We start from the raw sequence: 14,166 nt of genomic DNA on the forward strand, positions 1-14,166 counted from the left end.
AAGATGTGACTAAGAGTTTTGTTTTGTCTGACAGCTTGTCATTTGCATACTTAACACAGTAGACTAGGAAATATTTTTAGTGATTTTTCTCATTAACAATTAGAAATATGCTTATAAATATACAATCAATATGTCATACCATGCTGTCTTTTATGGGCTAAAAATGGCTAATAGTTTTTTCTTTAAAGCATATTATCTACAAAATTGCTACTTTAATCAACCACTGTGAAAAAGACAGAAAAAGTAGGCTGTACTTAAGATACCTGATCCTTAATGCTGATAAGACATGAGATGTTAAATGAGTATTGACACAAGGAAATGGAGTTCAATTTGGAATTTAGTACTGGTAGTACCTCCTAGAATACCTAGCAGTTCCTTAAACATCTACCAACCTAAAATCAAGCAGATAGTGCCTGTTTAGAATGTGTGGCCTGGGAGACTCAATCTTGAGGCCTTGAGTGCCACTGACATTGAAAAGCAGGTTATCTGACTGAACCCTTATGAATCCAGGCTCAAAAGTAAATTGAATTGCTCAGCCACTACCTGTATGCAGTACCAGACAATGGGTTGCAAAATGTATGAAGCAGCCAACATATCTTTAATTATAACTTCAACTTGTGACAGATGACCTTATGCTTAATATTTAAAAAGAGCTTCTTAGTTTCTTTTACCTAGTAGTTTCTGACTTCATTTCAGGGCAAAATGAGCATGGAGTGTTACTGGGAGTTGTCTCGCATTTTGTATGGTAAATACTGTAGAGAGAAAAAAGATATCAGGATTTTTTCATCACGTTAGGTATCTTGATTTGAATGCATGTCAATTATTTTAAGAGAAGTTATACTTCCTTTGATTCTACTTAAAATACAATTGGCCAATTCAGAGGGCGCTTGCTGGCCCCACATATTCAAGTGGGGGTGGAATGTCTGTATTATGTCATATGCTCATAAAAGCTGGCCTGCTTTGTTGGATCAAATGAAGTAGTTCTGTTCAGACTATTGCAACTGAGTTTCTCCTCCATCTTTTCCCTCTGTGCACTCCCTAATTCTCTTCTAGGTTGCCACCCACTCCACTGCCAAAAGCTCTGAAGGCAATTTTGGAAGGGACATAGGGAGAGGAAGTTCTGTTGGCAAAGTGGAAGTCCTTGCACAAACAGAAGGACTGCAACTTTCACCGCAACATCTGAAGGAGAGTGACACAATATGGTGTCCCAGGAAATAGAATTACTGAAAGTTCTAATAAGATCAGAGGAAGGGGAAGAGGAGGGAAGGGAATCTCCACGAGATACAGTTCTTTGTACACGTTAACTGGATTTTTTTGGACTGGGGCCCTTGCAAACACCAATGGCCAAGATACCAAAGCAAAAAGGTGTCTTTTGAGCACCCTTCCAATATTTTTTGTGCTAGGTTGTTTTTTCAAAAAAATCAAGTTTAGATTCATGTAAATCTGCAGGAGTCTGATAAAACTAAACTGCACTTTTAAGTAGTACATCCCTTTCTTTGATGACGAATTTAATGTCAGGTATCTAAACTTCCCTTAATAAAGAAAATAGTTAAAGCACAATTTTATTTTATTTTAAATTAAGGATATAATTTCTCTCACTTATCCAGCTTGGTAAATTTTTCCTCCAATGTTTCCGTCAATGGATCTTCTTGTGGATATTCAACATCTGATGCAGACGGCTGCTGTAATTTTAAAAAAGGCTTTTAAGTGCATTTGAGCATGTTAGCATGCAATTGCCTCACAGAAACATCTTATTTAAATCTATAAAGTCCAATAGTGAGTGCTTGGGTCCTTACGGCTCCCGCTGAGGAGTGCCCAGCACTAGAAAGGTGTCTGGTTTTCTTTGCTACTGGTGGTAGGGAAATTCTTAAGACCTGCTTCAAGACCCAGAAGGAGCAGAAAAAGATGGTGGGGGTGGAGTGGGAAAAGGAGGAGCTGCTGAGGTAAAAAATGAGCTTTTTGGTTTTATACGGTTAAATGGAAAATATCCAGGTAAAACTCAGGAGAGAGAGAAAACAGAAGGTAAGGTGAAGATCCCAAGGAGGATGTGCTCTGAGCTGACACAGGAAACAGATTGAGCCTCAACAGGCAGAAAAGAGCAAAGACTTTGAAGTTTAGGTATTTTTTGTTTGCAAGCTTTAGGGCATGCAATGCAACCTGCTTAGAGACCTCTGGCAACCATAAGAGAATGTGCATATGTACACGTTCAAGTGAATATATTTTACTCATTGCTGTGGTAACTTGCCTCTTTCTTTCGTTGTACCGATTTAATGCTGACAGAAATGGTAGGACTCTTTGAAACGGCAAACGGATCTTCATGATGCTCTGTAAAATAAAAGGCACATAAAGAGAAACTAAATCACTATGGGGACAATCCAGTCTATTGCCATCCCTTCTCAACTGTAAACACCCCTGCTCCATGCAGATTATCAACTGATTATCCCCTAAAAGTGTGTATATTCCAAGGCCAGTGGGACCTGCTACAAAATATCCTAAGAAGAGTACTCTTCTTAGGCCTGGAGCAGGAACCTGGTAGTACTTTTCTGGCTGCTTGTGGGATAGGGCGTTTCAGGAGTGGGGAAGGAATAAAGAGCACCTCCTATTTTCCTTCCAGCTCTCCCAAGCCTTCCCCTCAAACCTACTGCACAGTGATATACTGGGAGCAGGGGCATATCGTTCTGAAAAAGACACTACCCCCCCCGCATTTACTAGAAAATGCCAAGGGCTTCCTCTGCCCTTTATTTTCCTTCATTCCACTTCCTTTTAACTGACATATGAACAATATGTGCCTCCAATTGCTCTCAGCCACGTTTTATATTTTCATAATGGTTGCAGGGACCACCTGAAAGTGCTGTGAGAGCCACTATTTGTAAGCAACTGGCTTAGGCTTTAACTATAGATAAAAACCATAGCTAGAGGCTGAATATTAGAGTATGAATTCTGGAGAAACAGCAGGCTCTAGCAGTTGTACTAGTTTAAGCAGATATATAGGTCTTTGTTACAGAAAGGCATTGTTTTAAAATTTGTGTAAAATAGCAGCTTAATACCATGTATGTGGATCTCTGTAGAATTAAAAGGTAAAGGACCCCTGACAGTTCAGTCGCGAACGACTCTGGGGTTGCAGCGCTCATCTTGCTTTACTAGCCAAGGGAGCCGACATTTGTCCGCAGACAGTTTTTCTGGGTCATTTGGCCAGTATGACTAAGCCGCTTCTGGCAAAACCAGAGCAGTGCACGCAAACGCCGTTTACCTTCCCGCCGGAGCGGTACCTATTTATCTACTTGCACTTTGACATGCTTTTGAACTGCTAGCTTGGCAGGAGCTGGGACAGAGCAACGGAGCTCACCTCATCATGGGGATTCAAACCGCCGACCTTTTGATTGGCAAGTCCAAGAAGGCTCAGTGGTTTAGACCACAGCGCCCCCTGTGTTAAAAATAAAGATTTTAATTAATTTAAATTTAACTAACCTTCATTTTCAGATGTCACATCTTCATTTGATATGTATCCCCCTATTTCTTCTGTCAGAAGTTTGACAGGATTTCTTTCTTCAATCTCTACACCATGTGTCAAAGGATGATCCTTGAAATTAATTTTTTTCTTCTCAGACTGCTTTTCATGTAAGGTCCTATACATGGGAAAAGATTGCAAGAACTGAAGACTTCAGACTGTAGACAGCCTTTCTTAGCATCATGCTCCAGCTCCTGACATTCTAAGCTCTTAATGAGACTGAACAATTATTACCCTGGAAGACTTTCAAAAGGTTCGCCAAAGGCATGTCCATCTTGGATACCAACTGGAGTCCCAACTGATGGAGAATAGCCTGTATCCACACTGATGTCTTTCTCTAGTTTGGTTCTAATAGCTGAAGTACTTGCATACTGTTTGTGTCGTTTCTAAACACAAAACAAAACAGAACACACATATAATTTCTATATAAATACATGACTAGCAATAATGTTTCATCACCAGCAATGCCCCACAATCTCTCTATATATATTAATGCCTTTATCTAGCAAGGAAGATCTGCCTGCCTAAGGAGAATGGTGAGCATGCAACCAATTTGGATCCAATGAACTGGATGTGGACTTCTGATATGGATTCCCCTCTGTGGAATTAACAGTGGAGTACAACTTGCTATATGCTACTAGATTTAGACAGAGTTTGAAGTTGATGTTCCTCCCATGCCAAATGCAAGTTAATAAAGAAAATTATCAAACTTGTTCTTTATGCAAGGCTTTGCTCTACTTAGTTATTATTAAACTTCTCAAATTAAATGCAAAGCAATGAGTTCAATGGCCAAATTGTTCATATAGTATAGTATTTAGATACATTTGAAATATTACATGTCAAAACTTTAATTACATAAATACCATAGCACTAGTCTTTCTCACTCAGGTCTTCAAGGCAGTCAAAGTGCATCACAGAAAGAACTTGTGTTTATGGAATGTCTGTGATTTCCTAGCAACGGCACTACAGGCAGTTACTTCACATTCTAAACAGTCAGCATAAAAGCATGTTATGCAATCAGCAACAAAGAAAGTATGACAGTATTTGCTATAAGCATTTTGAATTATATTTCAACACTGAGGCAGACCTATCTACAGTGCATTCACCTAAAATACGTCTCTCATGAAATATGTGATTATCCACATTGTCTCCTAAAGATACAGCTGAACATTATAGTATTTTCATGTTCCTCATCCCTGTTGGTGACTCGGCTTTCCTTTTTTATAAATAATTATAGAATCCTAGAACTGTTGGATTAATAGATTTGGCAGATACCCCAAAGATAATCTAATCCAACCTCCTGCAGTGCAGGAATCTCAACTACAGCATCCATGAGACACGGCCACACAACCTCTGCTTCAAAATATCAAAGGAAGGAGAGTTCATCACCTTCTGAGGGGGGTCCTGTTCCACTTCTAACAGCTCTTACTGTCAGAAAGTTCTTTCTGATGTTCAGTCAGCATGTGTTACCTTGTGCTACTCTCTCAAGATTAAACAGGGCTTAATACATGCAACTGGGAACATACGAGAACATTGTACAGACAGTTTAGCACATCATAATTTCCTATCACTCCTGGGGGGCGGGGAATTGTACCCATATTTCCAACACATCGCAAGAACTGTGTGCACTAGTTGCTCCAAGTGGTTGCCGACTGGACAATTAGAAGTCAGCTCATTGTGGGATCTGGTAGGAGTGTGGATTCTGAAAATGACCCATGTCCGATTCGTACATCAGTCCAGGAAATGCAAGTCTGGTGAGTCTGCTTCATGAGTCACATTTTCTAAATTCATCCCCCACCCCGACACAGAAATGCGTCCAACTGAGTTCAGTGTTGTTTACTCCCAAGAAAGTGTGAATAGGTTTGCAGCCTAAATATGGCACAGTGTGGAACAAATAATAAATTAAAGCCCCCCAAGTACACTACAGCTTAGAAAGTGTTTTTCCCCCTTAATACATACAAAAAGTTGGGGAGAAGTCTGAGTGACTGCATACATTGTTGCTCACAATGGATATTATTAATGAGATTCTTACATTTGGGAGAAGTTACATTTAAAATAAGATAAAGAGTGCAAATATTCCCAAGGCAAGTATTTGGAGCTAGGAAATGTCCACTCTAAATTTGTGGTCTTTCTGTATCCAGATTTTATTTGTACATTGATGCATATTAGCTAGCAACCAAACCTGGTGGGTTTAATTTCTCTTACTTACCCAAAGATGGATATTTTGATTTTGTGATTCATTGGAGAAATTTTGCTCTAAAAGCCACAACGATGTAAGTATGGCAGATGCAGATGTTTTTACATGCATCATTGGCTGGCATTCCTGAAATGGCTCTGTGGAGATGGGATCATAAAGCAGTCTTCTATCAGACCATCTGATCATCCATTCAAGCAAGCGAGCTACGTTGTTAAATTTAAAGTTCATGTCTGGAGTTGGTTCTGTTCTTTGTAGAATATCGGTTACCTGAACTGCTTTGTAGATATATCTATGAACAGGAGCTGTTTGGGGGGAAGAAGTTTGTTCAGACAAACGCTGAGTGAATACAGGCGCAAGAGTTTTTTCTTTACAGGAATCTCGTGCACCATAAATTGATTGCTGGCTTAGACCAAATAATCCTCTTCTTGCAGTGAGTCTCATCACTGAGTCACAAACAGAAGTCTCAAGCACACCTGGTTTATTAGAAACCTTTTTCTTATCATCACACAAAGGATCCAGATTAGCAGCACTGGGATCAAAAACAGGAGCGTAGCAAGAACCAGCCCTAAAAACTTGTTGGCCTTTATTTCTGATCTGTCGACGTTTCAGTGTTGTATGAACATCAAAAAGGAAAGAGTTGAGTTCATGTTCCCTAAGGAGTGTGGAAAAGCTCCTCAGAAAAGGAATCATAGAGTCTTTATGATTGATCAGATCTCTTTCAAGCATGTATGTTAAAAAGAGATCTAAGAACTTAACGTATTCGTCATCATCACGTTCAAATTCCCATTCTCCGACTAGAGGCAAAACATGCTGATTGGTTAAGTCTTTGCAGTTCTCTTTTATAATACTTTCCCCTTCTACATTTAAGTCTTTTAGCTTTTCAGTACTTCTATCGTATCCAGTCAATTCTCCTGCACAGTTGGACACTTCTCTACAAGAAATCACAACAAACAGATTAGAAAGGGCAATCAACTAACAAATGACCTCTTTTTCTTGAAAAACACGAGGGCCACCAACCTGGTAGCCACAGATTCTGCGTTAGAAATCTTTACACTATTATTAGAATACCAGATGAAAATAGTCCTGCACCAATTATAGTGGTACTTCAGGTTACAAATACCTCGGGTTACAAATACTTCGGGTTACAGACTCCACTAACCCGGAAGTAGTACCTCGGGTTAAGAACTTTATCTCAGGACGAGAACAGAAATTGCGCGCCAGCCGTGGCAGACCCCATTAGATAAAGTGGTAACTCAGATTAAGAACGGTTTAAGGTTAAGAACGGACCTCCGGAATGAATTAAGTTCGTAACCAGAGGTACCACTGTACAGCTGTCAAACTAATGTCAACTCCATATGGAATCACAATTGTTAACTGAAAGGATTATTAATTATACCTTAATATGATCATTTCAAAACATTTTTTAAATGTCTTTCTGGTAGGGAAACAACATTTTTCAATCAATGGAGGCTGACAGTAGACTCACACAATGTTGGGCAGGCTACAAATAAAATAAAATAAAATAAAATAAAATAAAATAAAATAAAATAAAATAAAATAAAATAAATAATAATAATAATAATAATAATAGTTACTACTACTACTCTGCTGAGTTTCCATGTAGTTCCCAGACCCTGATGGAGCTACAGAAGCAGAATTGCTTGTTACTATCCAATGCACCCCTACCTGGGAATACACTCCACTGAATACAGTGTAGCTTATTTCCAATTAAACATGCGGAGCAGTTACATTGGACTTTTCTCGACTGCCCAAGTATTAACTTGCTATGAAGGGTTGGAAGGTGAAATGAACTATATTCAGCAATATCATAAACTCATACTTGTGATGTTCTTGCGTCTGTGAAGAAATGTGCCTTCTTGTTTCTTCCATCAGCAAAGCTTCTGAGATTGAGTCTGCTGTTTCAGCATCACTATAAACCTGAGAGTTTCCCAGATCTGAAATTGTGCTTCTGCTTAGACTAGTTCCCAAAGAAAATCTATCATAGCAATAAGCTTCAGGATCTTGTGTCTCCTCTTCTGGTGGCTCCCAGATGCTTCTTTGATGGGGTCCTATGTTCCTTATCACACGCTTTAATGTTTTCATATTCACTTTGTGCGAAGCCTGTATTACAACAGACATTATTTCTTCATTGTTGGGACCTAATCAAAGAGACATGGGATTTGTTACTATGCTTTTTCTACAGAGACTACAGTATATACACACAAAATGCCTTTCAAATAACATATGACCCTTTGAACATTTCCACCCTTTGAACATTCCACCACTTTCTAAAGGGTGGTTTTTTGGTTTGCTTTGTGTTGTTGTTGTTGTTTTTTTTAAGAAAATGCTGATAAGTTAGTTGTCCACTTTGTTTTCATCACCACTAATGGTACCTTTGACAACGCAGTGTCTAAGTCGCTGGTGCAGAGCATTATATTTATCTCTTAATGGGACTCTTACATCATCAGGGTTTGGAAATGCTTTCACCAAAATTTCTGCCACCTGTACAAAAGAACAATGTCAATATAATTTTAAGCTACTTAACATAGGTTCTGGAAGATCTACACACAACAGCAAACATGAAAAAGAAAATATTAATAAAGGAAGCTAAACTCTGTATTCCCCTATAATTTCTGATCTAGGTAATATTACCTTTTTGGTTGGTGGCAATTCTCCAGTAAGGCTTAAAATGATATCCTGTACAAGTTCTTCAACATTCATGAACCTAGCAAAAGGGAGCATTCGGCAAGCCCACTCCAATGCACTGAAAGAGTGTTCAACTATACAGGCATCAAATTCAGTTGTCTTACATTCCTAAAGAAATAACACAAAGCAACAGGTGTAGAAGTCTCAAGCTACCTGTGATGGCAGCAGACCTGTTTGTTTAAACCTCGGTATGTCCCAATAACATATAAAATATGGAATTGGGTTCAAGTCCCAACTTTAGGAGCAAAAAGGAGAGCATAGGTTAGGAAAACTAAACTCTCCCTCTCCACAAGCTTCCCTTCCTCCACATCCCCCCCCCTGATGATACTCAACACTAGAAGCAAGTTCAACTGGAAGATACATGAACATGTTCTCTGTTTCTTTTGGGTCCTTCAGAGATGTGTGCAGCTTCTCACCTGGCAAGCCCCAGGTAAACAGAGGACATGCCTGAAGACTTGGAGACTTTCTTCAATTCTGCTGCTTCTATGTCCCCCCCCCCCACTCAGAAAATTTAGAGGAAGGGCTATAGCTCAGGGGAATAACATCTACTTTGAATGCAGAAGGTGCTAGGTTCAATCCTCAGCATCTCCAGGTAGGACTGTAAGAGACTACTGACAATAGTGAGCTAGATGGACTACTGGTTTCACTCAGCGTAAGGCAGCTTCCTAAGTATGCCTGAGAGTGCAGGCTGTGGACAGAGTTCAGCACTGCTACAAACTCTGCTTTGGCTTTTAAAACTGGACACATACACCTGTTTTACAAGTGAGTGGGGTGGATCTGGGCTAAAACTAAGACGTCTGCATTGTATCTATATTCTGAGCCTCAGTCCTGGCTGTTGGTTTTTTTTTAGCACAAACATTTATAAGATGAACATTTAAGACCAATGGAGAGATGACAGTATAGTTGCCTATGATGTTAAAGTTCTATGCTATTAATATTACCTTCTGATTTTCCAAGTTCTCTCTTGCAGTTTGGTACCGTCTGCAACTGTCAGATAATCTTTCACGAACATGAAACATCCAACACAATGCGCATAGTTCTCTAAAGCATGCTGTGAGAGGAAGCCAGTGAGATAAAGTTTTGATCAAGCAAGAGAACAAGAATGTTGTAAAATAAATATAAATTATCAACATTTTCACTAAAAATCATTAACTTATAAGTGGCAGTATCTAAACAAAATGTTGGTTTTAAAAAATGATCTTTGCTCACAGACTGTTGTAGCAGCATTTTTTGTCAATAAGCTTCAACTGGAAACACTAATTTTTAAGAAGTATATTCCTCATCCTATGGGCAAGAAATATTTGATACGACTTTCCTGGGGGAAAAGACAGGATTAGTACATAAAAGGGAAACAATGATTTAGGTGATAAAGTGGTCCATTGTACCTTCCAGGTTCTTAAATAAATCTGACCACATTCCCAGATTTGGGGTACCTAAATTAGAGTAGCCTACAAACTCCTATAGCTTATAACGGTGCATTCATGTTGGAATACAATTTTGCGTCAGGTGGCATTTCATCAAGGGAGAGGAAATCCAAATGTTTTTCTGCAAAATTCACATTGATCAGACTACATTCACTTTAGATGTCTGCAGGAAGCTTCATGAACTTCTGTTCAGCACTGTTTCATGACATAAAAGCCCCCAAAGAAAAAATGATTCTTTACATGTGGGGACTGAACTGGCTGTGCTTAGCAAGAGGTTCCTTCTAACTTTGATGAATACACCCTTAAAGTACTTCTAGTAGCAGACCTGTCTACTGATTGAGAGTCAACATGAAAAGAACTAGAGCTGAGAATCTGACTCTTTGTTTTTATACTCTTTTCAACAACAGGTCAAATATTATATTTAGCACATCATTTTCAAGTCTTAGGAGAACAAAGGTAGCTTTCACAGTAAGTGATCAGTAAAATGGCAAGGAGTTGGAACAAAGGGTCTTTGCTATTTTCTAGGCTCATTGGCTAAACTAGTAGACAAATACCTTCAGAACGAAGGGTGGGTGTTTCAAAAGGACCATTGTGAATAGGCATTGCCACTCCAACTTCACCTTTTACTCCATTTCAACAATTTACAGCATCTGTGCACTTTTCTCTAGATACAAACCTATAGTTTTACATGAAACACTGTCAAGTCCATGATCACCAGAAGATGTAGGCCTTAAGAACACCGTATGACATTTAGAATAATTAACCAAATTTTCTGGAAGAGCACTTAATGAGGGAAGAGCACCTTTCTTGCGAATCTGAAAGAGTGGAAAAAAGCAAAGGTTACAAGAGAACAATTTAGATCAGTGTTTCCCAACCTTGATGCTTCAGCTGTTTTTGAACTACAACTCCCATAATCCCTAGCTAGCAGGACCAGTGGTCAGGGATGATGGAAAGTGTAGTCCGAAAACAGCTGGAGACTCAAGGTTGGGAAACACTGATTTAGATAAACAAGTGCTCCTGAAAAGACAGAGGTGTTATGTGTCCCAAGTTCTAATTTCTGGGACATCTGGACATTGTTACATGTCCCTAAAGAAGCATTTTCATCTAGGTTACATGGATGCTGACTAGGCCAGAGACATAAAGGATTACAAATCAACAGGTGGCTTTCTCTTTATGTTTGAAAATGGTCTTGTTTACTGGGTTTTGTTTACTGTAGCTTTTTCTTCCACAGAGTCAGAGTACATAGCTGCAACAGAGGCATGCAGAAAACTGGTCTGGATTGACCAACAGACTATGGACTTTGGGTTGTTTGGGGAGAAACCTGTCTGATTGATGGAGCACATCCAAAGCTATTCAAAATTATCTCAGAGCAAAAAGTTTCATGCAAGAACTAAACACATTATTAGGATGAAACACCACTATGTGAGTCAGGTGATATAAGATGAACTTGTTGAATTGGCACACTGTCAAACCAAAGAAATGAAAGCCGACATTCTCACCAAGCCCCTACTAGGAAAGTTTCAAGAACCTTCTTGTCAAGATGGGATTATGGTTGGTTCATTAATTTACATGCAATTGTTATATTTGCCTGGGAAGGGTTTATGAGATAATCAGCCTCATATTACCAACTTGCTTACATTTAATTAATGAATGAAGGGTTAATGCATGAAGAGTATGCTGTCCTGACAGGCTTAGTTAGGTCACTCCCCCATACCTTGGGAGGAAAAGTTATCAAGGTTTATCAAGCTTTTTGTTCCCCATCATTCTACCATGTGAACTATGACATGTAAATTGGTCTGGGCTGGTTGCTGCAAGCTCAGACTGAATGGTTTTCTACAAAACCATCTTTGTGTTTCTATGAAAATATTTTAGAAACATTCATCACTTTTGAATCTATATTTTACTGCCTGTGTTTTCTGAATGCTGTGAATCTGACCTTTGAAGAATTTGTAAATACAGTTATACCTCGGGTTGTGCTGAACCCGGAAGTACCGGAACGGGTTACTTCTGGGTTTCGGTGCTCGCGCATGCGCAGAAGCACTGAATCGCGTCATGTGCGTGCACAGACACAGCGCTGTGGGTTGCCTCCTGCACGGATCACGTTTGCAACCCGAGGTTCCATTATAAGCCATTTTTAACTTACCAAATGTGTGGTCTCTTTCTAAGCTAAGGAAAGAGAGGAACTTTGGAAGCAACTTAGAAGGGGATATTTTAAAGGTCTAACAGTCGATAATTACATGCTTTAAAGGTAAAGGTAAAGGTACCCCTGCCCGTACGGGCCAGTCGTGTCCGACTCTAGGGTTGTGTGCCCATCTCACTTAAGAGGCCGGGGGCCAGCGCTGTCCGGAGACACTTCCGGGTCACGTGGCCAGCGTGACGAAGCTACTCTGGCGAGCCAGCACCAGCACAGCACACGGAAACGCCGTTTACCTTACCGCTTTAAAGCGGTACCTATTTATCTACTTGCACTTAGAGGTGTTTTCGAACTGCTAGGTGGGCAGGAGCTGGGACTGAAAGACGGGAGCTCACCCCACCGTGGGGATTCGAACCACCGACCATTACGATTGGCAAGTCCTAGGCACTGAGGTTTTACCCATAGCGCCACCCGCGTCCCTCTCCATGCTTTACTTTGTTGCATATTTTAATTTTAAATCTTTGCTGGGGTTCTCACACCAAAGAGTTCTTGCCCCAAACATGGATCTAGGCAACCAGGAATTCTCCTTTTTATAACATTCCCCCCCTTTCCAACCAACATTTAAAGCCCCAAATATCTGAAAGACTTGCCTCCCTCCCTACAGACCCTTTTGAGTGCCAAGATTGGCAGAGGGGGCCCACTTGGTACTTTCTCTGCCCTCATAGGTTTGAGGGCTGGAAGCCGGGAGAGGGCATTTTCTGCAGTGGCCCCTAAGCTGGGGAACTCACTCCCCCCCCCCTGAGGTGCATCTGGCACTTCATTATACACCTCCCATCAAATGCTAAATCTGCACCACTTTACCCTGGCTATTGACACTTGAGGTGCATTTTATAGATCCCACCTTACATTTATTTCATAAAATTTATTCACCACGTAAAGTGGTTTACAAAAAGATAAAACAATAAAATAAATAAAAAATCACAACCACACTTAGCAGCTTACAAAAGTTAGTTATTATCAGTTATAAGAAAAGTTTAAAGCAATTTCATCAGTATACCTTTTGCATTATTTTCCGTGCCCGTTTCAGCTGCACAATATACCACTGAGCAGCAGGGAAAGAACAGTGTGCTGCCCGAAAAAGGAGAAGAATTCGCTGAACAACTCCAGACACCTTCTGCCGACAAACTCTTTCCATTCTTAATGCTAAATCAATGTGTTCTTCCTAAATATTGCAAAATTAAAAGGGGATAAAGGATATGGCAATGAACAATGAAAATGAGTGCAATGCAGATTCTCCACTCAATTATCTCCACCCTAACCCTTTTTCTATATTTATGGCTGGAATTCTAAGAAAAGCTTAATGGGCTCCCCCAAAAATACACCCCCCCAAAAGCAGGATGGATTCAAAATCCAAAAGCAAAAGAAACAGTGGGTCAAGTGTAGACAAAATAGAAGAAACAATCAAATGGCTTCCAAATATACTTACTTCACCAGGAAATGATGGTTGAGGACAATATAAGGGTGGTGCAGGAAGATATAAGCCATCAGGCACCAAACCACAAAACTTTCTGCTCAGGTCCTTGGCAGAGTCCACCAAAAGTTGAAATGTCTCTGACAGTATGTCTGTTTCTGCCATAACAGCTGCTTTCAGTATTTCTTCTATTGAACTAAAAATTACATTTACATCTTCCTCTTCAATAGGATCTAAAGACAGACAGCAGAGGAAGTAATAAAGCAAATGCAATAATAATGCTTCCTATCAATGCTTAATAGCACTGGGGGGATAGTGCTCTATGGGACCCTATAACATAACCACCATGGGCTCAAAGAGCAGTTTGCTAATACTAATCTCTGGACATGAGTTTGCAAGTAGGATGAAAACCAAGGTGACACAATGCCCTGGATGCTCCAGCAGGATACTGTGGTTAATGGTATCAAAATCTCAGGTAGAAGAAACAGTCACACTCCTCCTGTCTCATCTCTCTCCTGATGAAGGTAATTCCTCAGGGCAACTAATGATGATTCAGTCCCAAATCTGAGCCTGAACCCAGAATGAAATGGATCTATTCTAGACAATTTGCTTCCTCCAGAAACATCTGTAGATAGATGCTCTGCCATGACCCAAGATACCTTATTCCAAAATGGAGTGTTAGCATGTTGATGACAGCTGCTGCATTTCATTGGGTCCAGGGCTGGC

General features: G+C 40.0%; 1 protein-coding gene across 1 annotated transcript in view; it reads right to left on the reverse strand.

Annotated features, from left to right (window-relative positions):
- CPLANE1 (ciliogenesis and planar polarity effector complex subunit 1) overlaps positions 1-14,166 on the reverse strand; it is a 52,119-nt gene that overhangs the window by 18,637 nt on the left and 19,316 nt on the right. Inside the window, exons 19-31 of the mRNA XM_053408429.1 lie at positions 13,456-13,673; positions 13,027-13,191; positions 10,512-10,650; positions 9,353-9,462; positions 8,358-8,519; positions 8,099-8,207; positions 7,546-7,864; positions 5,718-6,636; positions 3,743-3,894; positions 3,469-3,626; positions 2,246-2,325; positions 1,600-1,682; positions 672-752 (exon numbers count right to left, since the gene is read on the reverse strand). Coding sequence (XP_053264404.1) covers positions 672-752; positions 1,600-1,682; positions 2,246-2,325; positions 3,469-3,626; positions 3,743-3,894; positions 5,718-6,636; positions 7,546-7,864; positions 8,099-8,207; positions 8,358-8,519; positions 9,353-9,462; positions 10,512-10,650; positions 13,027-13,191; positions 13,456-13,673 — 2,695 coding nt within the window. The remainder of the gene's footprint in view (positions 1-671; positions 753-1,599; positions 1,683-2,245; positions 2,326-3,468; positions 3,627-3,742; positions 3,895-5,717; positions 6,637-7,545; positions 7,865-8,098; positions 8,208-8,357; positions 8,520-9,352; positions 9,463-10,511; positions 10,651-13,026; positions 13,192-13,455; positions 13,674-14,166) is intronic.

This window comes from Podarcis raffonei, chromosome 11 (assembly GCF_027172205.1).
Source record: "Podarcis raffonei isolate rPodRaf1 chromosome 11, rPodRaf1.pri, whole genome shotgun sequence".
Lineage (NCBI taxonomy): Eukaryota > Metazoa > Chordata > Lepidosauria > Squamata > Lacertidae > Podarcis > Podarcis raffonei.